This window comes from Dipodomys merriami, unplaced genomic scaffold (assembly GCF_024711535.1).
Source record: "Dipodomys merriami isolate MVZ:Mamm:240054 unplaced genomic scaffold, mDipMer1.0.p SCAF_78, whole genome shotgun sequence".
NCBI lineage: Eukaryota > Metazoa > Chordata > Mammalia > Rodentia > Heteromyidae > Dipodomys > Dipodomys merriami.
In genome coordinates, this window is record NW_027206379.1 from 3,745,694 (window position 1) to 3,769,107 (window position 23,414).

The following is a 23,414-nucleotide window of genomic DNA, read 5'->3' on the forward strand; positions in this document are numbered from 1 at the left end:
ACACACGCTCAGATCACACACGCTCAGATCACACACGCTCAGATCACACCGAGACCCGCTCCTCGCTCCACACACGCTCAGATCACACACGCTCAGATCACACACGCTCAGATCACACACGCTCAGACCACACACGCTCAGATCACACCGAGACCCCCTCCTCGCTCCACACACACTCAGATCCCACCGAGACCAGCTCCCGCTCCACACACGCTCAGATCACACATGCTCAGATCCCACCGAGACCCCCTCCTCGCTCCACACACGCTCAGATCATACACGCTCAGATCACACACGCTCAGATCACACATGCTCAGATCCCACCGACCCGCTCCTCGCTCCACACACGCTCAGATCCCACCGAGACCAGCTCCTCGCTCCACACACGCTCAGATCATACACGCTCAGATCACACACGCTCAGATCACACACGCTCAGATCACACACACTCAGATCCCACCGAGACCAGCTCCCGCTCCACACACGCTCAGATCACACACGCTCAGATCACACACGCTCAGATCACACACGCTCAGATCACACCGAGACCCGCTCCTCGCTCCACACACGCTCAGATCACACACGCTCAGATCACACACGCTCAGACCACACACGCTCAGATCACACCGAGACCCCCTCCTCGCTCCACACACACTCAGATCCCACCGAGACCAGCTCCCGCTCCACACACGCTCAGATCACACATGCTCAGATCCCACCGAGACCCCCTCCTCGCTCCACACACGCTCAGATCATACACGCTCAGATCACACACGCTCAGATCACACATGCTCAGATCCCACCGACCCGCTCCTCGCTCCACACACGCTCAGATCCCACCGAGACCAGCTCCTCGCTCCACACACGCTCAGATCATACACGCTCAGATCACACACGTTCAGATCACACACGCTCAGATCACACACACTCAGATCCCACCGAGACCAGCTCCCGCTCCACACACGCTCAGATCACACATGCTCAGATCACACACGTTCAGATCACACACGCTCAGATCGCACACGCTCAGATCCCACCGAGACCGGCTCCCGCTCCACACACGCTCAGATCACACACGCTCAGATCACACACGCTCAGATCACACCGAGACCTGCTCCCGCTCCACACACGCTCAGATCCCACAGAGACCAGCTCCCGCTCCACACACGCTCAGGGAGGGGTGCCTTCAGCCCATAGCCCGCGGCCACAACCCGGCCTCCAGCGGCTCCTGACGGGGGACAGGCGGGGCGGATCCTCCACGCTGGCCAGGGAGCAGGGGGTGCCGCGGCGGCCACACGGGACTGGGCGGAGCACCAGGGACGCAACCCAGGACACAGGACAGAGGTGAGTGGGAATGCCAGGTACAGGGCACCTGGAAGGCCGGGAGGGGGGCGGGGCGGGGCGGGGCGGGGCGGGGCGAGCAGGGCTGGCAAGTGGAGCTCTGGAGACCGGGCCCCACCCCCTCCTCTCCTCTCCTGCAGGCATGTGACCCCCCTTCTCCCCCCTTCCCCCCCACCACCCCCGTCACTTCCCAGAGACGTCTGAGCCCATCCTGGCCCATGCTGAGACTCCATCTCAACCAACAAAAAGCTGGTGCACTGCAGCCTGCCTGCCCCTCTGAGAATAGCAGACTCACCTGAAGCACTACAGGAGCAAAAGGAAGGGCTGGAGGCATGGCTCGTGTGGTAGAGAGCCTGCCCAGTCCTCAACTGTTCAAACCCCAGGACCACCAGGAAAAGGATGAAGATGACAGGCAGCGTGACTATGAGAGTGGTCATGGTGGTGGTGATGATAGTGATGGTGGTGATGGTGGTGATGGTCATGGTGTTGGTGATGGTGGTGGTATTGAGGATGATGGTGGTGATAGTGGTAGTGATGGTGGTGGTGATAGTGGTAGTATTGAGGATGATGATGGTGGTGATGGTGGTGGTGGTGATGGTGGTGGTGATAGTGGTAGTATTGAGGATGATGATGGTGGTGATGGTGGTGGTGGTGGTGATGGTGATGGTATTGAGGAGAATGGTGGCATTGAGGATGGTGATGGTGGTGGTGGTGATGGTAGTAGTATTGAGGAGGATGGTGGTGATGATGATGGTGGTGATGGTGGTGATGGTGGTGGTATTGAGGATGATGGTGGTGATAGTGGTGGTGATGATGGTGGTGGTGATGGTGGTGGTGATAGTGGTAGTATTGAGGATGATGATGGTGGTGGTGGTGATGATGGTGGTGATAGTAGTAGTATTGAGGATGATGATGGTGGTGATGGTGGTGGTGGTGATGATGGTGGTGATAGTGGTGGTATTGAGGAGGATGGTGGTATTGAGGATGATGATGGTAGTGATGGTAATGGTGGTGATGATGGTGGTAATGGTGGTGATGTTGGTGGTGGTGATGGTGGTAGTATTGAGGATGATGATGGTGGTGATGGTGGTGGTGGTCATGACAGTGGTGGTATTGAGGATGATGATGGTGGTGATGGTGGTGATGGTGGTGGTAATGGTGGTGATGGTGATGGTAGTGATGGTGGTAGTATTGAGGATGATGATGGTGGTGATGGTGGTGGTGGTCATGATAGTGGTGGTATTGAGGATGATGATGGTGGTGATGGTGGTGGTGGTATTGAAGAGGATGGTAGTATTGAGGATTATGATGGTGGTGATGGTAATGGTGGTGGTGATGGTGGTGATGGTGGTAGTATTGAGGATGATGATGGTGGTTATGGTGGTGGTATTGAGGAGGATGGTGGTATTGAGGAGGAGGGTGGTGGTGATGATGGTGGTGATGGTGATGATGGTGGTAATGGTGGTGGTATTGAGGATGATGATGGTGGTGGTAGTGATGGTCATGGTGGTGATGGTGGTGGTATTGAGGATGGTGATAGTAATGGTGGTGGTGGTGATGATTGTGGTGATGGTGGTAGTATTGATGATGGTGGTGGTTATGGTGGTAATGGTGGTGATGGTAATGGTGGTGGTGGTGATGATGGTGGTGATGGTGGTGGTATTGAGGATGATGATGGTGGTGATGGTAATGGTGGTGATGGTGATGATGGTGGTATTGAGGATGAAGATAGTGGTGATGGTGGTGGTGGTGGTGGTGGATGCTGATGGTATTGAGGATGGTGATGGTGGTGATGGTGGTGATGGTGATGATGGTGGTGATGGTAATGGTGGTGGTGGTGATGATGGTGGTGATGGTGGTAGTATTGAGGATGGTGATGGTGGTAATGGTGGTGGTGATGGTGGTGGTGGTGAAGATGCTGGTGGTGGTGGTGACGGTGCTGTCGATGGGCAGTGGTAATGCTGAACCTTTGCTGATCTTCATGTAGAAGCAGCTCTGACCCCACTGCCTCCAGCACATGGTAATGTCACTCCAGGTTTCTGGATGAGGAACTGAGCCTCAGAGACACCTCCAAGTACACACAGCGAGGAGGTGGCGGCGTCTGACCACACACACGTCCACCTGGGTCCCGACTGCCACTGTGAGACAGATGTGAGGATGGAGCTCTGTTCCCTCGGGGGAGGGGGGCTGGCGGGGGAGGGGACAGCAGGGGGGGCAGAGGGAAGGCTGGGGGGGAGGGGACAGCAGGGGGCAGAGGGGAGGCTGGGGGGGAGGGGACAGTGAGGGCAGAGGGGAGGCTGGGGGGAGGGGAACGAGGGTGAGGGAAGCCGAAACATGCTAGACGTGCATCTGAAAACACAGCAGTGAAGCTGCTGAAACTGCTTTAGGAACTGGGAGAGAGCGGAGGGGGAGGTGTAGGGGGGAGGCTGGCAGGGGCTCACTGAACACAGGGGGGAGTGTCAGGAGGAAAGCCCCTGAGCAGCTGGCATGCCCTAATAAAACGCAAGAAGCCTTCCTCTCCCCACCCTGTTCTAGAGCTGGAGCCAGGACTGCCCGTGAACGCCGGGCCACGCCCGCGCGCCACACAGCCCCCAAGCCGCGCAGAGACAGCAAGCTCACAGAGGGCCACACGCTTGCTGCAGCCACCAGGCCGTGAGCGACACAACCAGACAAGTTCAAGTGTGACGTTAAATGGCTTCCCACGCCCGCCCGGTGGAGACCGGGCTGATGGTTACTCCGCGCGGCTGAGGGAGCGTCTGGCAGAGCCTGAGCCTGGTAAACAGCGGCGTGTGAGACCCGTCTCCACAGCGGCAGGCCCCACGGGAGCATCCACAGCCCGGGTCAGACTCCCCGAGCTGACCCTCCTCCCGCTGCTCCGTCCACACGAGTCTCTCTGCTAAGTGACATCTACCCACTGCCAACCCCCATCCAGGGCGGCAGTGGGGCATCCTGAGTCCCTGCCTCTGGAGGGAGGAAGCGGAGGACTATTTGTTTTTTCTTTCTGTCTTGTTTGTTCCTTTGTCTGTCTTTGAGAAGGAAAGGAGGGGGGCATGGAAATGGAGGACAAAGGGTAAACAAATGCAGCCGGAGTCCTCACTGGACGCTAGGTGGAAAATGAACCGCACAACTTATGAGTGAGGACGGGAGGGAAACCTGGGAGATGCTGCGGCAACACGTCCAGGAAGAACTGTACTCTCCACCTATGTCCCGGCCACTCCTCTGCACGTCACCTTCATAAAAACAACAACGAATTAAAAAACATTGACCAGCTGGGCATGGCGGCTCACGCCTGTCATCCCAGCTACTCAGGAGGCTGAGATCTGAGGATCACAGTTCAGAAGCCAGCCCAGGCAGGAAGGTCTGGGAGACTCTTATCTCCAATGAACCACTAGAAAACCAGAAGTGGTGCTGTAGTTCAAAGTGGTAAGTGGTAGAGCACTAGCCTTGAGCGAAAAAGCTCAGGGACAGCACCCAGGCCCTAAGTTTAAGTCCCATGACCAATAACAACAAATAAAGGCAGGTGAGTAGATAGAGGGATGGGTGGGTGGGTGGATGGATGGATGGGTAGATGAGTGGATGGAAGGAGGGGTGGGTGGATGGATGGTTGACGGGTTGGATAGAGGGATGGGTAGATGGAAGTGTGGATGGATGAATGGATGGATGGATGAACAGGTGGGTGAATGGATGATATTTGATGGACGGGCGAATGGCAGATGGGCAGATGGGTGGGTGGATGGTGGATGGATAGCCGGATGGCCGGTGGATGATGGACAGATGGACAGACAGCACCCTCCACAGCTCTGCAAGCTGCCTATTTTCTAGAAGCGCTGGCTCTCACCTCCTGGGGTCACCTCTGGGGTCACATGCCCTCACCACGGCGGCCATCTTGTGGACGTTGGACCGGGACAGGCAGTCCAGCCTTGACCGTCAGCCTCTGCGTAGGCGGCAGCCCAAGCCCCGCCAGCGCAGGCAGCTGAGGACCTAGAGGAGGGGCCGGGAGCCTGCTTGCTCCTGAAGCCCGGCACCAGTCTCCCAACAGGCCCAAGGCCAACGGCGCGTCAGAGAGCTGAGTTTATTAGACGGCCACTTGATGCAGGAGATGGACACGGGGGTGGGGGTCTCGGCAGCTGCAGGGGATGGACACAGGGGTGGGGGGCTCGGCAGCTGGTCTGGAGGCGCAGAGACTGTGGGGGGGGGCTGCCACTTTGGGAAAGAGACAGCGGAGAGGAGGGGGAGGGAGGTGCAGTCCGAGACGGTGAGGGAACAGGGAAGAAGAGAGGACGGGACGGACAGAGTGGCGATGAATCGTCTTTGCGAGGCCGGAGCACCCAGCAGCCCCACCCCCACCCCCGCTCTCTGCGATCCCCAACTGCCAGGGTTCCACCATGAACAGAACCACGGCGAGAGCAGTTTCCTGCAGTGTGTGCCAGGGGATGGTGGGGCCCTGGCACCCCTGCCAGCGAGCCAGGGCCGCAGACACCAGCACCGGGGCCTGGGGCTGAGCTGGGGGGGCCGTGAGGCCCCACTCGAGCCCCCCCACCCCAACCTGGCAGCCCGATCAGGCTTCAGCCTTCCAGCTCCTTGGGACCTGTCATCCAATGGGGACCCAAAGCACCTACTATGTGCGCCCCACGCTGGCCTCGTCCCCTCCTCCAAAAGGGCAAAGTACAGAAGCGCTCCCTTCTGCTGGTATTGATTTTGGCACCGGTCACTTCTTTTGAAAGGACAAGTTGTCGGGCCGGTGCCAGCACCACATTGCATCATGCACTTGGAATGTTCCAGACACAACCTGCATAGTCCCAGCACTGTCCACCGCTGTCCCCTGTAAGCCCTCCAAACCCACAGCCCCATCCAGCCAGCCCAGCAGGGTCCGAGAGATCCCCGAGGGCCAGCAGGCCAGCCGGCCGCCTTTCCAGGACCGTCCCCAGAGGGCAGGGCCCAGGCCCAAGCTTGCTGGCTGCCTTGCCGCTCCGGGCGGGCTTCCAGAACTGTCTGCGTCTCCGCTGGACAAAGGACTCCGTACACGGGAGACCGCACGCGGAACAACGCTGCTCTGTCCCCAGGAACTCAGCCCGTGGGATTCTGAGCTCAGCCTCCAGGAGCTTTGTTTGTCTCCAACAACGCACATGAAGGGAAGAAAGTTCCAGAGACACTCTCCTGGGAAGGGAGCCGGGCCCCTCCAAGGCTGCTCCCTTTATGAAGCCCCCTCGTACCCCAGGGGCTTCTAGTGACAGGGAACACAGATGAGACCCCCCAGGAATGAGCAAGCCCCCACCTGGTGAAGGTCTCGCTCAGGAAGGGGAGGAAGGGCGGGGTGGGGGCATTGGCACCCTGGGCCACGCGGTGTCCCACCATCCCTGCCCACAGTGACGCACCTCCTCTCCCTCTCCCTCCCCTTCCCAGACCCCTCTCCTCCCCTGCCTCCCCCTTTCATCTTTGGTACTGGGGAACGATCCAGAAAGCCTGGCATGTCCTGGGAGAGCTGTTCCCCCCACCCCCCATGTCACACTCCGCAGCCTCCTGTCGGGGCGGGGGGGGGGTCCCCACACCGTGTGCCTGGCCTTCCCCACAGAGGGCAGGGAAAACGCCCGGTTCTGTTCAGCTTCCAGACTGCTTGCAAACGCCCGCCAGGACGGCTGGGGACGAGGCCAGGGCTACGTGGCTTCACGCGTGTGCGTGGCTTCACGTGTGTGCGTGGCTGCACACAGCCTGGCACCGGGGACTGTGAGCGGAGACGCACAGACGCCCATTCACACGGGGCGTGGACCGCTGCCCGGACCAGACAGCCAGCCACGAGCATAGGACGAACTCCGAATGAGGGAAACAGAACCCACAGCCACGTGCGTTTTCTGGCCGATCCCAAGCCTTTCCAGCCCAGTGGCCGAGGCCAGGTCAGGGGACGGTCCCTGGAAGCTGAATCGGCACCTCTGAGTGGCACCCGGAGTGGCCCGGCCGCAGCCGCAGCCCGCAGCCCACCAACCGGGGAGACGGACGCAGAGGAACATGCGTGGTTCACGCCCAGTCAAGACAGCTTGCCCGTAACCCCCAAACCGGTCCTGTCTGCGTGTTCACGGTCAGTGGCGCAGAGACACGTAACTCCACGGGAGACAGAGGGGCCTGCCTTCTTCCCGCCACCCTCACGAGACGGACACGCTGCTTCAGTGGACTTAGCACCATGGCTTTTGCCTTGTGGGTGGGTATTTTGCCATTATAACCGGCTCTCCAGCACAGCGCCGAAGCACGCAGGACCTGGGTCACGGGAAGGCGGAGGTGGGCCGTATGGAGAGAACGTGGGTTATAGCAGCGCCACGCAGGCCTCAGTTCCACGCTAGCCAGCCCCTGACGGGAAACAGGGAGGCTCTGCAGTGCACAACCGAATCCACACCAGAAGCTCCACACACAACCAACGCCAGCGGCCAGCTGCGTTCACTGAGCCGCTCTGCCCCAGGAACTCATCCAAAAACAGGCAATACAGCCACAAAATCCTCTCCAAGACGCCCAGCCAACACCGGGCCAAACAGACGAAAAGACGGCTACTGCCGGACAGCACCCACGCCTGGCGGGGGCGGGCTGCCGGGACTCCGAGAGCGTGGTGTCAGCGATAGCAAATACCTTTGCACCCCCAAGAAACAGGTTGTGTGTGTATGTGTGTGTGCACACGCACACCCAAAGCTACCATCGCTCTCCAGACCTTTCTGGGGTATCCTGACCCCCACGTGCAGGCCCTACCTGTCAAAGCTGGGTCGGGACACTGCTCTTCCAAGGGGTGGACCCCGGGGTGCTAGGCCCGACACCTTGAGCACCAGTGCCTGGCTCCCATCACCACCACGGCCCCTCGTCCCCCCCCACCTCTGCCACATGGTGCTCGGTGAGGCTTGGATGGGGGCAGAAGCTTGACACAAGGGAGGGGAGGGGAGGCCGGCTGGAGGAGGAGCACAGGTTTGTGGGAGGACAGGAGGAACATCTCCACGAGGCCCCAGCTGGAGGCTGCCGGGCACCGGGTCTCACCGTCTGCTGCAGGTCCTGGATGATCACGCGGATGACCAGCGTGTGGCCCTGGGCCTCCTCGGTGCGCGCGCCCGCCGGCCTGTCCGCCACGGCGCGGATGGTGTCGTAGGTGCTCTCCCCCCTGGAGCTGTCCGACTCCGAGCCCACGGAGTCGTCAGAGAAGCTCTGGGCCATCTCGTCCTCGCTGGACGTCGGGCTCCGCGGCATGGCTGCCGAGCCGCTGCTGAGGAAAAGGAGAATGCACGATGTAACAAAATGTGACCCAATCGGGGGTTCCCAGAGATCGGAGGAAAGGGGGTCTCTCCGTGCGGCTTCAGGCCAAGGGTCACGTGTGTGTGTGTGTGTGTGTGTACGTGTGTGTGTGTGTGTATGTGCGTGTGTGTGTGTGTGTGCGTGTGTGTGTGTGTGTGTGTGTGTGTTCTAAAGGCAACACGAATCCACCAGCGTCTCCCTCCCCCAGCCTGGGCGGAGGGGAGGGCACACAGGGCCCAGGCCGAGGGGAGGGCCCCCGGACAGTCCCTGACCTCTGGCCCCGATGCTGCGAGGCCCCCACTTGCGCAGCCAGCCAGCTGTGTGGCCACAGCTCTAGCCACAGCCACTGTGTCCATCCGAGGGGTGCACAGTTTGAAACCTCCCACACAAGGCAAACGGCTCGCTTAGGCCTGTCTCTGAGGACAGGGTGGCAGGAGAGGAATAATGGCGGGCGTTGGGTGGACCAGCAGCAATAACCCGGGGCTCCGGGGGGCGCCGGGCCCCAGGATGGAGGGCAGAGCAGCGGCTTTGTCACGAACCAGCCAAAGGCTCGGAGAAGCCAACCTTCACGGTCAAGGCCAGGAACAGCTCTCCAGAGCTGGACTCCAGGGGGAGCAGGAAGGACTCTGAAGAGCCGAGCGCCGGTGGCTCACGCCTGTCATCCGAGCCACTCAGGAGGCTGAGGTGTGAGGATCGTACTTCAAAACAACCCTGGGCAGTAAAGTCCATGAGTCTTTTTTGTTTTGTTTTGTTTTGTTTTTGGGTCCAGTTGTGGGGCCGGAACTCTGGGCATAGGCATTGTCCCTCAGCTTTTCACCCTCTGCGCTGGGCAGGCACTGGACTCGCGATCCACCCGCGCTTGCTGCCCGGGGCTGGGCTCAGCTGTCAGGAGGCTGCGCAGGTGCAGCGCCGCCAGGCCCAGAGGCTGCAGGAAACCCTGGGCCGGCCCAGCAGCTGGCCCGCAGCACCAATGGCAGGACGGGGAGAGGCAACTGGAAGCAGCAGCTGGGCTGGGCGTGTGGGCTGGGCGCGGGAGCCACAGAGGCTGCCCACAGATGATGAGAGCGTGGGGAGCCCACAGCCCGGTGGCCCTGCTCCGAGCAACTCCCACGGTGTGCACACACACACACACAGCAGACTCACAGTGGTTACACACGGTGAGAGACAGCTCGCTTGGCACGCAACTGGGCCCCATGCCCACTGACCCTCAGACACAGCTGGGGCCGTGCAATTTTGTCTTGCAGGTTGCTGGATTTGGTCCCCTGACCGCCCCCCGCCCCGGCACACACACCCTAGGACCAGGCTGCAGCGAAGGCCTGGCAGAGGGGAAAGATGGCCGGTGCGGCCCCAAGGAAAAGCCAGGGGGGCACGTGCCACCCCAGCGAGCGGCCGATCTCAGCCTGTTTCTCTCTGCAGGGAAGACAGAGCTATAAGCCTCGGTCCATGGAGCTCCATGTCTTGGTACGCATGCTTGCTTCAGGCCTGCTGGGGCAGCTATCCATAAGGAGGGGGGAAACTACAGTAAAGCCCTTGCCACAAAGACTGGGTATCCGGCAGCTAACCTGCCCTGAGTGAACATCAGATCTTAACCTGACTCATTAGTCTCCAAACGCCTCCAACAGGTGTTCCTACTCATGAGTGCTTCCGCTGGCCCCGGGTGAAGGAAGGCTGAAAAGCAGCCGATCAAAACCTCATGTGTCAGGCAGTCCTGAACCTGCCCGCTGACCCCCGGCTTTAAATACTGAAAGGCTTTCCTCCAAAGAGGGTTTCAAAGGCGTGGGGAGGGAGAGGATTGCATGACGGCCTGAGTATTTATTTTCTGCACTCAAACGTATAAAACTTGCTCATCTTCAAAGCAAAAGGAGAAGATACGTCCCTCCCCAGCAAACGTGCACACGCTTTGGTCAGACATGAAAACGCACCAGGCCCTGGGGCTCACAGCTGCTACTCAGGAGGCTGAGATCTGAGGACTGAGGTTCAAGGCCAGTCCCCCAACACACACCCCACTCCAGCCCTGGTAAGTAAAGTCTGGGAGATTCTTATCTTCAACCTATCATCAAAAAGCTGGAAGTGGCGCTGTGGCTCAAGTGGTAGAGCAGCAGCCGTGAGTTAAAAAAGGAAACTGAGCATGTGAGGCCCTGGGTTCAAGTCCTCATGCCGGCACAAAATAAAATTTAAAACAAAGTCAAACCTCAGGGAGAGGGCGGTCCCCGGGAATCTGGAATGGAGGCCAGGAGGCCAGGCGCTGCCTCTGCGCTTGAACACACGGTCCTGAGACAGTCACTGCCGAGTGGACGGGCGGGAGGACTTCGTGGGGAGGATTGCGATGCGGGAGGACTGTGATGTGGGAGGACTGCGTGGGGAGGACTGCGATGCGGGAGGACTGCGATGCGGGAGGACTATGATTCAGGCTGGGCTGTGATGCGGGAGGACTGCGTGGGGAGGACTGTGATTCAGGCTGGGCTGTGATGCGGGAGGACTGCGCGGGGAGGACTGTGATTCAGGCTGGGCTGCTTCTGCACCGCAGCAGGGCCCCTGGTGCTGTGGGCCTGGCTGACCGGCTCCCACCGTGAACAATGGCTCCGGCCCTGGGAACTGAACTGAGAGCAAGGAGTCAGGCTGCAGAGGCCAAGACCGGGTCCAGCGCCCCGTTTCCCAGGAGCCTCATGTAAAAGCTGCCCGGCTCCACCCCAGTGCCACAGGTGCTGGGTCTGCGGCTCCTCCCTCCTCCCCCCCGACCCCCACCCCCCATTAAGAGTCCTGCGATGGGGGGGTGCTGAGCCCCGCCCCTGCAGACTCACGCAGCGGGGTGGGCCGCGCCCACAGGCCCTGGGAAGGAGGCCGGGTGTGTCTGGGGCGTGCTGCAGCCCACTGGATACACCCAATTACAATCTGCTGGATAAATGGGGGGGACCCCTCGCCTCCAGCAAGGCTTCGAGCACAGGCAGGGAGAAGACGGACCGGCCGGCGACGCGAGAACTGACAGGAAAGGGATTTGAGGGGGGTCTGCAGCCGGGACACGGGGTGGGGGGCCGGGAGGTCTCCGCCGTGCAAAGGGAAACAGCCCCCCTTGCAAATGGGTGGAGGAAGCCACGGCCCGTGGCAGAGGAGGGCACCGGCGGGGTCCCATGGGACACACCCCCAAGGACCCAGGAATATAGTGGGACGGAGGCCGGGGTGGGAGGCCAGGCAGAGGGAGGCTGGCTGGAGACCCCGGGTGCCCTCAAGGGACTCCTAGTCCTGAGTCTGAAGGAAGCTTCCAGTCCCGTGTGCCCCTCCCGTCCTGCGGTCACCTGTAATGGCCGCATCCAAGCTGGCAGGTGCTGCTGATTCCTGTTATCACCCTGGCTGTGGGAAGGGCTGCCCCTGGCCAGCAGAATGCCGCTTTTCTTGCTTTGTTCAGACCGTGGGGACAGGAAGGCCCTTCCCGGTGGGCAGCTGCAGGCTGCTGAGCTCACCTCTCGGGAGGGAGGCCCTGGATCCAGAGCCTTCCAGCTGTGCTGTCCTTGGAGACCATGGTCCCCGGCCAGGCACAGCGGCCACCAGCCCGTCGCACACAGCCAAGCGCTGTGGAGTGAGAACACGCAGTCCCACGCAGTCCCAGGCCGGCCTGGGCTTCCTTCCACGGGGTGAGGCTCAGCCCAGCGACAGCCCTGCGCCCTCCCACGCCGCCCTCCCCCCGCCGTCCAGGTGTCCAGCCCCCCACCTGGCATCCTGAGCTTCGGGGCAGGAGGCTGCCATGGGATGGAGGGTCACCTGCCTTCAGAGCCCTCTCAGGGGCAGGGGCTGGGCTGGGTGAGAACTGGAGACAACTTGCACCCCATCATCTTTTCTCCAGCATCTTGTACCTTCCAAGCCAGCGCCCGCCTGGATCAGCATGGGCCAGCCTCACAGAGCCCCTGTCCAAGCCAGCACCGCCTGGTCCAGCCCAGGCCAGCCTCACAGAGCCCTATCTAAGCCAGCACCGCCTGGATGACACTTGGCCTCACGTTTCCAATGCTGCACACAAGACGGCTGATGCACTCTGGGAGCTAGAACAACACAGACCAGCACCCAGGAGAGCTGTCCCTGGATCCACCCCGCCCTAGGGGAGGCCCTGCCAAGGAGGGGGGGACATTCTGGGGGTTCCATGCACCCTATAAAGGAGACCAGGCCGAGATCTGAGGTCAGGCCTTCCCCTATGTTTTTGGCTTGGTTTTGGCTGGTGCTAGGGCCAGACTATCTACCGTGAGCCACAGCCCCACTTCAGAAAGCCCCGGCTTTCTGAAGGCTAATCAGGGACAAGAAAGGGTCTCACAGGATTTTCTGCCTGGGCTGGTTTCAAGCCTTGATCCTCAGATCTTAGCCTCCTGCGTAGCTTAGGATTACAGGCGTGAACCCCCACACCCAGCCATATGTTCCTTTTTAAATATGCACCTTCGCTGGCATAGGCTAGTTGTACAAAAGGGTTTCACTGTGGTATTTCCTTTCAGACATTCGATCTTCACTGCATACTTTGATCAACTTCACCCTCCTCGTGAACTCTTCCTTCTCCCTTCTTGATTAGATGGCTACACGAGAAGGCTCCAAGGCCTTGATGTCCCCCAGAGGGGGAGGACAGACGGACGGCGTGCACAGCCGGAGATCTCACCAGGGAGTGCTCAGAAAAGACACAGGCCAGCCTCAGACGGTTTGCCCAGGCTCAGACCGGACAGATCCGCAGCTGACTGCCGCTGTACTGCCCACACTTCTTTCTTTTGTCCTTATTCTCTAACCAAAAAAAGAAGTAGAGCAACTACCTACATTAAACCAAGTATTTCCACGCGGTCATCTAGATACAAATCACCAGAGACACGTTAAAGCCCACAAGAAGGTGTGCATAGATTATATGGAACAGAGGATTTGACCTTCCGGGATTGATGGAGTGATTTCCTTTTTTTTCCCCTGAAGGTCAAGTTCAGGTACGGGCCTCATTGCTCCAGGTTCTTCATGCTTGGTCTGTATTTTGATTTAAATTTAATTTACCTTTACAATCATAAACAATCCGTGTGGTAGCCTCCCAAGCCCGCATGTTCTCGAGTCTAGGTGGAAATACGGACGAGAACAGCGATTGGTTCTTTGCCTATGTGAGCAGCAGAACTGCAAGGTGTTTCATGTTCATGAAAATTATTCACTGAAATTACATTTTCAAAAAAGATAAACAAATTTGATGTTGCTGTTCTTAGATTTGATGGCGTATACTCATAAACTGTCGTTTGTATTTTTCTCTGAACAGATCACTTGAAATAAGTTTGGAAGACAGCATTTTGGAGACCATGAAAGAGGCTTAACATTACATTGAGTTTAATTCACACTTTAAACAAAATATATCCAAATCCTGTAAACTCTGAGTAGCTCAGAGTTAGCCATTTGGACGGTCCTTCCAGGGGGAAACATTGTATTGAAAAAGAAAACAAAATACACATTGGAGGTAGAACCAACGGAAGGGGGGTGAGGTAATGCGATCGAAGTAATAGAATCCAAAATAGAATCCACCTACCACCTCAGACCACGACCTTATCTGGGACTGGCCCTTTGCGGATACAAACAGTTAAAAGGGGAACCCCTGAGCAGAGTGGAGGCCCTAAAGCCATGAAGCCTGTGCTAAGTAGAGAAGAGACCAGAGAGATGGCACCTGGAAAGGAGAAAAGGAGGCACTTTGAGGATGCGGCAGAGACGGGGTGGGGAGGGGTGTAACGGGGGGGGGGGGCTGATCCAAGCAACACTGGAGTCCCAGTGCAAGAGGTGGCCGCACAGGGAAGCCCCTGGAGCCCACAGAGGGCCCAGGACTGCGGCCCACGTTTCAGGCTGCTGACCCCTGGGTCCGCAGGAGAGGGGGCTGTGGTTCAGGCTCATGGAGCAGAGCCTGGCAGCCACGGGAAAGACCAGCTCCAGGGCTCAGGCCTCGGGGCGTAACGCCATTGAACACTACCCAGGACCCGCCAGTGCCCAGGGCAGCGCCAGTGCCCAGGGCAGCGCCAGTGCCCAGGACCCGCCAGTGCCCAGGGCAGCGCCAGTGCCCAGGACCCGCCAGTGCCCAGGGCAGCGCCTGTGCCCAGGGCAGCGCCAGTGCCCAGGACCCGCCAGTGCCCAGGGCAGCGCCTGTGCCCAGGGCAGCGCCAGTGCCCAGGACCCGCCAGTGCCCAGGGCAGCGCCTGTGCCCAGGGCAGCGCCAGTGCCCAGGACCCGCCAGTGCCCAGGGCAGCGCCAGTGCCCAGGACCCGCCTGTGCCCAGGGCAGCGCCAGTGTCCAGGGCAGCGCCAGTGCCCAGGGCAGCGCCAGTGCCCAGGGCAGCGCCTGGGCTGGTCCCCCATCGCACCCGGCAGCGTCCTCCTCTCTGTGAGGCTGCCACTCACCCATCGTGAAGCATCCGTTTCTCTCTGCTCTCCCACCGCAAGCCCCTCGATCTCAGCCACCAAGAATGCAGGGCCACCACGGGGTGACACACTTTCGGGGCTGTCCTAATGGAAAGCAGCCGGGGCTGTGTCCGGGGCGGGGGGGGGGGGGCGGGAAGGGGATGGGCAGAGGGGGCAGCAGGGAGGAGGGACCGTGGGCAGATGGCAAGGCCTGTTCCCTCGAGAGTGGATGAGAAAAGTCACACACAGAACCATCAGGAAACACTGCTGAGGGAAATGGCAGAGACCCCAGGGCAGAGCGGCCGCCTCCCCTTGGCAGGCCAAGGACACAGGGCCTCCGGGGCATCGGGGAACCGCTGGGGACAGGGCTCATCGGGGAACCGCTGGGGACAGGGCTTCCCCAGGGCAGGATGAACAACCCACAGCCCTGCCCAACAACCACGCATGGTCACCAGGGCCCTGTGTGATCGATCTCCAGGCACAAAGGGCCTGGCATCCACACCCCAGATACACCGGGACTGTGCGTCCCCCAAACAAGAGTGATGTCATTGTGTGTGTGTGTGTCTGTGTGTGTGTGTGTGTGTGTCTGTGTGTGTGTGTCTGTGTGTCTGTGTGTGTGTCTGTGTGTGTGTGTGTGTCTGTGTGTGTGTGTGTACTGGGGCTTGAACTCAGGGCTGGTGCTGTCTGTCCCTTAGCTTTTTGCTCAAGGCTGGCACCCCTTGAAACACCACTGTGGTAGTTAGAGAGATGCGTTTTATAGACTTTCCTGCCCGGGCTGGCTTTAAACAGACATCTTCAGATCTCAGTCCCCTGAGTAGCCGGGGCATGAGCCGCACAGGTGGCTGGCTGATGGGGGCTTGTACTTAAAGGGCCAGGCCCGGCAGGTCCTCTGGACGCGTGGGGCGGGGGAGATGCAGAGGGAATGAGCGGCTTGCTGGAGGACGCTGGGAAGGCAGGAGCTGTGCTCATTTCCAGCCTGGCAATTAGAACAGCTTCCCTTCCCTGCTGGGGGAGGGCAGGGAAACCCAGCGGGCCCCACGCGTCCATCTACCAACGCTCCGAACAAGGGGCTGCTGCCAGCGTCCAGGCCGAGAACAACACACAAACAAAGTCTCCATTTCTCATTAACTAAGTGGAAGCTTCCAGAAAACACCTCCACATAATGTGTGGGGGGGTAAGGGGGCTGGGAGAGAACACCTGTCAATCCACTGAAATAAACCACAGGGCACTTACTCCCAAGGCAACATGGATCTAGTTCATTTCAGCCGCAGAACACAAGCTCTGAGGGGTCGGGCTGGCCCTGCACGGCTGTGGCGTGGAAGACCAAGGGCAGCCCCCGCGGGGGGCGGGGCCCTGCCGACACCTGTGTGCACGCCTGGCCTCCTCTCTGCTCCCTTCTGAACTGCACCAAAAAACTTAGCAAAACACCTTGGAATTTTTTTTTCCTGGCAGGACAAGGGTTTGAACTCAGGACCGCACACTAGCTGGGCTGGCACTCTACCTCGGAGCCGCACCGCAACCCTTTTTGCTTTCTGTCTTTGTCCATACGGTCTTGTTTTTATTTTTTCCCAGACTGGCCCAGACCACAAGCCTCCCAGGGATGCTACGAAGGCAGACAGATGCACACCACCATGCCCAGGTTTTCAGGGATGCCTAGGGGGTCTCATTCATTCTTGTCCCAGGGCTGGCCTCCAACCGCAGTCCTCTGCCGAGTAGAGGCAACAAGAAACAAGGGGCTGGAAGAGCCAGGGAGGTTATGGTGCCCAGGCCACTCCAGCACAGACCCCCAGCTCCCACAGGGAGACCAAAACCAAGTTTGCTGCATGGGATCCCAGAACGCTGGGGACCCGGTGGGCTGAGGACAGAAGTCATGTTCAAAGTTGGGCCTGTCAAAGGGAGGAAGAGGTGGTGAGTGAGGGGAGAGACCAGGGTGCAGCTGCCGGGAAACAAAGGTTCCCCCGCCCAAGGAAATGAGGAGCGCTTGGGAACTTAACAGAGCAAGAGCGGAGCCACAGACCAGCGCTGGTGGTCACACCTGCAACCCCAGCTACTCAGGAGGCTGAAAGCCAAGGCTTGTACTTCAAAAAGCCAGCCTCGGGCAGACGGTGCCACAGGACGCACCTCAACCAGCAAAAAGCCAGAAGTGGAAGTTTGGCTCACGTGGTAGCGCACAAGCCTTGAGCAAAGAATCTGAGCAAAAGTGTGAGGCTCAGAGTATAAGCCCCAGTGTTGGGGTGTGCGTGTGCGCACACACATGCACACGCATGCACACACACGCACACACACACATGCACACGCATGCACACACACATGCACACGCATGCACACACGCACACACGGTGCCACTGCTGCAGGAGTGGGGGAGCCTTCTCCCCAGGGTCCCGTTGCCTCTGCCATAGACACAGTAGCCCTCCCTTGCCTGCTCTCCAGGTGGCGTCCCGACTGCCCCTCTCTTGGCAGGCTCTCCCTGTGGTGGGGAGGGAGCCGGGGCTCCCTGGGGCCAGGTGCTGCGCGTGTGCCGCCAGGGGGCAAAGCACTCCGCCCCCAGTCAGGGGAAGGGAGGTGGGCCATCCCAATGTGGCCGGTCCCACACAGGCCTCAGCTCCACCTGTCTCCTGCCTCCTGGCTTGGGCCCCTGTACACAGCCCCCCTCCCCCTGCCTGTCCCCACCACCCGGCCACAGACACCCACCTGTCACGGGGCTCGTTCAAGGCTGCGTGAGGATCCACAAAGCCCTGGCGGCCTTGGGGGTCTCATATTCTCACTAAGGGGTGAGACAGCTCTGGCCAGAGGTCAACAAGGCCCGGGATCTCAGAAGGGGCTGCACTGGGCACGGGAGCACCCTGCTTCCCTCTGGGGACATCTCAGCCTCCACCTGCATGGCCTGCAGCATCCACGGCCTGCAGCATCCACGGCCTGCAGCATCCACGGCCTGCAGCATCCACGGCCCGGGGCTCACGCCTGTAATCCTAGCTGGCTCGGGAGGCTGAGATCTGGGATCGAATGGCAAAGCCAACTCAGGCTGGAGAGTCCCGGATGTTCCAAGTAGCCAGCAAAAAGAAGTGTCAGAGCTGTGGCTCAAGTGGTAGAGCGCCAGCATTGAGCAGAAATGCTAAGGAATGGAACCTAGTCCCTGAGTTCAAACCCCAGTACACACACACACGAAGAAAACAAGAGGTCATGGCCCCTCAGCACACACCACCTCTCTAACCACTCAGCCACCTGGAGATTTCCAACCAGGACGTCACCATCTTTCCAAAGCCACAGTACTCTCCCCTTGTGGAGGAGGGGGAGGGACTCGGGACGGTGACAGGAAGTCACCACTTGCATGGCTGAGGTACGGGAAGAACAGGTGCACAGGTGACTGACAGATGGGCGGATGGAGGCCGTGCGTGTTGCCCTGGCAACCTGGTAGCACTGGGGAACAATCAAGCTGGTGTTGGCGGGGGGGGGGGGGGGGGCAGATGAAATGGAAGGGGCCAGAGCCCAGCGAGCTAGACCCCAGCCCTGCAAGCAAGCCAGCAGCCGTGGCGCCCCGGCCCGCCTGCCCGCGGTTCTGGCCTGTCACCAGCACAGCATCACGGCCCGAGGCACAGGCCGAGGGGACACGGGCACCGCGCCCCCCCCCCCCCGTGGAGTATGAGCCCCACAAAGCTGCTGTACACCTGGCCTCAGCCAGGACGCGGCCGTCACCCACAGACAGCGCGGACAGCGCCGTGAGGACTCCACGCCGCCCCCCAGCCCTCGTCACCAATGCCCCAACAAAGCCCCTCTCAAGGGCCCCTCCTCCCCTTTCCCCCGACGCAGCCGCGTGCTGGGTGCCCGGAATCACGCAGCCTCACCACGCGGCCACCTTCCCGCAGTGTGCTGCCACAGGGGACATCATGTCTCTGTGGCCCCACGACAGCCTGGAGGGGCTGGAAGGAGGCGGAGCCGGATAGCCTGCCCAGGACCCAGCTCTGCCCAGGGGGTACAGAAAACACACACCCCCACTTCAGGAGAGAGGCCCAGGTAAACCCTCTGGAGACCATGCCCCCAGGACCCGTACCATCTTGGGGTGACACAGGCCTAGAAACATGCACCCCACGTCCCCTGCCTTTCCAAACCACCAGGCAGACCCTCTCCCTGCCAGCCGCCGACCCCTTCCAGAGGTTTCCAGAAGATGTATCAAGGCAGCACCGAGTTCAGCCGGGAAGGACCGTGGGCGTGGCCCGGGGGAGGGGCCACAGCGGCGGGGCGGGGGGAGGGGACCGAGGGAGGCACGGAGGCTCCCGCATCTCCCCACCTCCTCTGCAATGCCAGCGACCACCTTGCAGGGCAGACGCTCGGTGCGGGGCTCCCTGATGGAGGGTCTGGGGTACAGAGCGAGCATCACAGCCGAGCTCTGGTCCCAGCCCCTGCGTGCGCGCACAGGGCGGGTCCACGGGACAGCTGTGTCCTGGTGAAGACACGGGAGGGAAGAGGGCTGGGGAAGAAGACACTGCGGGGCTCGGGGCCCCACACCCCGGGCCAAGGCGCTCCAGCTACCGAAGCCGCCTTGTCGCTGCCGTGGGCTGCGTGGGCTGCGTGGCCCGGGCCTCGGTGGTCCCAGGCAGCACCTGTACACACTGACCCCCGCTTCCGGAGGACCGGGACAGCTCCATCCCATCACAGCGCTCCACCCTCCCCTGCGGGGTCACGGGCACGCCCGGTGACAGCGGTCCCAGGGACCCCCCAGCCAGGCCCCGGGGGCCTCGGGGACACACACATAGGCTTTCTGGCATGCTCCGTGCTGAGCCAGCCGCGTGGCAAACAGATGTGTTATGCAGACCGCATGGTGGGGCCTCGGGCCCACACCGGGGACCCTCGGAAGGTCGGAGGGGTCGGGGGCAGCCTGGCCTCACAGACGCCAGACCAGCCGGACCCCTCCCCACAGCGCAGAGCACTGCGCCTCAGAATGACAAGTCGGGTGCCACTGGGCTCCGGGGCTGAGGGTGGGAGACGCAGCCATGGGCAAGAGAGCGGGCGTCACTCGCCAGAGGGGTCGGTGGGCAGGCGACAGGCGGGCAAAGCCAGGCACACACACAGCCTGCGACCCGGGCAGCCATGCCGGGAGACGCGAGAGGTGTGTAGACCCACAAAGGCACAAGCTGGGGCCCGGTGAGGCGGGGCTGGGCAGGGCACACGTCCACAGCCCACGTCCACCCCCTGCCCCAGCCAGCAGAACCAGAGAGGGTGCGTGTTCCTGTCCCCATTCCCAGCACAGCGGCCGCCCCAGAGCCACGCACAGACCGACCCCGGCCTGGTGAGGGCTCCAGGCCTTCTTCTCGCTTCACCTGTCCCACCAGCCAGAGCAGGAGGCCACCCCCCGGAGCTCACAGCTCTGCCCCGCCAGCCTGCCTCCCAGGATGACGCCCTGCTCCCCGACTCCAGGCGCGGCCCAGAGCTGCCCGGGCCTCCGGAGGGAAGCGGTCAGCACGCCAGGGGTCGGGAATCTGACCGCGGGGCGGCCGCACAGGGCTGGCGCAGACACTGGGCCCGCGAAGGACAGGCAGGCTGCAGGGCAAGGAAGCGCAGGAGGCCCAAACGGGCAAACGCCACCTCTGAAAGGGGAGGCTGAGTGAGGCTGCCACTGCTGGACACGGCAGCCGGGACCCACGCCGCCTAACCAGCCCGCGAACACGCAGAACAAAGGGAAAAGCCGGGAAGAAACGGGGGGAGGGCAACAGCCGGGATGGAGAGGGCAGGCCTGGAGCCATGGCGTTCTTCTCGCCAGGAGCCACGGGGCCCAATGCGAACAGGCACAGCCGTCACCCAGTGACAAAGGAAAGGAATGCCCCGCGTGGAATTCCACGCCAGGAAACCACCCTGCCAGGAGGGAAGGGATGATGGACGCTCCACGAGAATCCGTCTAAAGAACCCCATGCAGAACTGAGCTGAACTCCAGGCAGAAGAACCCTAACGCAAGCTGCTATTTAGGTGAGCCTCGGGGCCTCTGTGCTGGTGGAGGCCAGTCCTGAGTGATTCACACAGAAGACATTCCTGGAGACATCAGATCCAGAGACAGGAAGCGGGAGGGTGGGGGTGGGACAGCGGGGGGGGGGAGGGGCAGCGGGGGGGACAGCAGGGGGGAGGGGCAGCGGGGGCAGGGGGGGGGAGGGCGCTCTGAAGGTGGGTGGTGGTGACAGTTGCAGATGGTAGGCCAGCACTCAGTGCCCAGGCTGTGCACCTGACACAGGGGCGAGGGGGGAGGCGGAGGGGGTCATTTTACAGCCAGAATATTCACCACACTTTCTCAGATGTTCAGTGGGAGGAAAATGCCTTTCTGCAGAGTCAGTGGCTCAGAGAACCAACTTGGAAATATTCTGAAGCCAGCCGGAAAGGCGACGAAGTGTGTGGAATCGAAGGGAAGCAGCTTAGACAGAAACGGAGTCCGTGAGAAGACTGGCGCGCATGCGGGCAGAGGAAGGACCTGACACTGGCAGCGCGGAAATTAATTAAACCGAGATTAGAAAGGCAGGCGAGAAAAATCAATGGGAGCCCAAGGTGGTTCTTTGAGAAGGTCGATACAATTGATAAGCTTTTCGCTAGACTGTGCAGGCAGGAGAAACAGGAAGATTCTAGAAGCCCCTAGTCCTTAAAGTCAGAAATGAGAAGACATCAGGACAGCAGTGGCCAAACAGACTCCCGGAGACCTTGCAGTGACTGCTGATGAACTCAGTCGTGTGCGTGCGTGCATGTGTGTGTGTGTGCGTGCATGTGTGTGTTGGTCATGGGGCTTGAACTCAAGGCCTAATCACTCTGCCTGAGCCTCTGTACCCAAGACTAGCACTCTACCACTTGAGCCACAGCTCCACTTCTGAATTCTCGGCAGTTGGTTGGAGATAAGAGTCTCACAGACTTTCCTACCCTGGCTGACTTCACACCTCCATCCACAGATCTCAGCCTCCACGCAATCTTGACTCCAAAAGAAATGGGAAATCTCAACAAACCTTTAACAAGTAGACATTAAGCTAATCCATGTTTTTTGGCAGTACCAGGGTTTCCACTCAGGGTCTTAAGCTTGCTCGGTGCCCTCTCCCTTCTGCCATGCCTCCAGCCCCTTTTGCTTTTTTTGCTAGTTTCCCAATAGGGTCTCATGTTTTTCCCAGGCCGCCGTGGAGCCTGTGTGGCTCCATTTACCGTTCCTGCAGCGTGTGATGACAGGCACGGGCCGTCATGCCCGGCTTTGTTTTGTTTGAGGTGAGGGCTCATTAACTATTTTTCCCAGACTGGCCCTGAACCCAATAGCAACCTCCTGAGTCACCGGAATTACAAATGTGAGCTGCAGCAACTGGCTGGATTAATTTTTAACCAAACAGAAAGAAAAGTTCAGGCTTCACCATCAATCCTACTCAACGTTGCAAAAGAACTCACCCGATTCTTTGCACAGTTTTCATGAGATGCTTCCCACAGAAGGGCACCACTGACCCAGGAAATCTCCAGATCACCATCTCTCAACATCTACAGGCACACACGTGCATGCGCACACACGGGGAGCGACCTCCCCGCCCCCTCCAAACCCAGGCCCGGGGCATCGAGCACAGTCTCAGGACCCCTTAGACACTGCTGAAGCTCCAGAGAAGCCTGGCTGTTTACCCACGGCCATTCACCCCCATGCCCTGGCCCCGGCCTCAGGAAACACCCACAGTGCCATCCCAGAGGACGGGCAACCGCAGCCCACGGCTCTGGGGTCCAGCGGGGCCATGCCCACCCTCGGCAGCAGCTCGATGGGTGGGTGAGGGAGTTGGGCGGGCAGCTCGATGCATCTTTCTGCTCAGTAACACTAGTACCTGGGCACTAAGAAATGTCCACCGAGCCTGCCCCCCCATTCCCTCCCCACTCAGGAGAGGCACCACACCCAGCACCAGCCTGACCTCCAGGGGCAGCACAGGGGCAGATAGAGCGGGCAGAGGGCTGTTCTCTGGGCTCAGCAAGCCAGGCCTGCTGCTGGGAGGCATGGGGGTGGGTGGGCACTGCCAGGCAGGAGGGACCCCAGAGCCTTACAGCAGAATCCTGCATGCTCTGGGGGACAACCAAGACAGAAACCACCCCCCCCCCCCATCCAAAACTCCGGACTGAAGCTTTGGAAAGTCAAGCCAGGTCGGCGCCGTGGCTCATACTGTAATCCAAGCTACTCAGGAGGCTGAGACCTGAGGATCACCATGTTATGCCAGCCCAGGCAGACAAATCTGAAAGACTCATCACCAATGAGTCAACAACAAAAGCCAGAAGCTGAGCTATGGCTCAAGTGGTACAGCACCAGCCTCGAGGAGGAAAAAAAAAAAACAAGCAAGAGTTCCCAAGGTCCTGAGTTCAAGCCTCAGTACTGGCACAATTAAAAAAAGAAAAAAGACTCACAGGTCTCCCCCCCTCAGAGCCGCAAGCTCAGCCTGGAGCCTGTGTCACCCGACCCGGGCT

The 23,414-nt window shown here is 60.3% G+C and overlaps 1 protein-coding gene across 2 annotated transcripts in view; it reads right to left on the minus strand.

Annotated features, from left to right (window-relative positions):
* Positions 1-23,414, minus strand: part of Shank2 (SH3 and multiple ankyrin repeat domains 2) — a 300,166-nt gene that overhangs the window by 271,647 nt on the left and 5,105 nt on the right. For both annotated transcript variants that reach the window (XM_070009648.1, XM_070009647.1), the window contains exon 2: positions 8,350-8,572. In XM_070009648.1, the coding sequence (XP_069865749.1) occupies positions 8,350-8,556 (207 nt within the window). In that variant the 5' untranslated portion in view covers positions 8,557-8,572. The remainder of the gene's footprint in view (positions 1-8,349; positions 8,573-23,414) is intronic.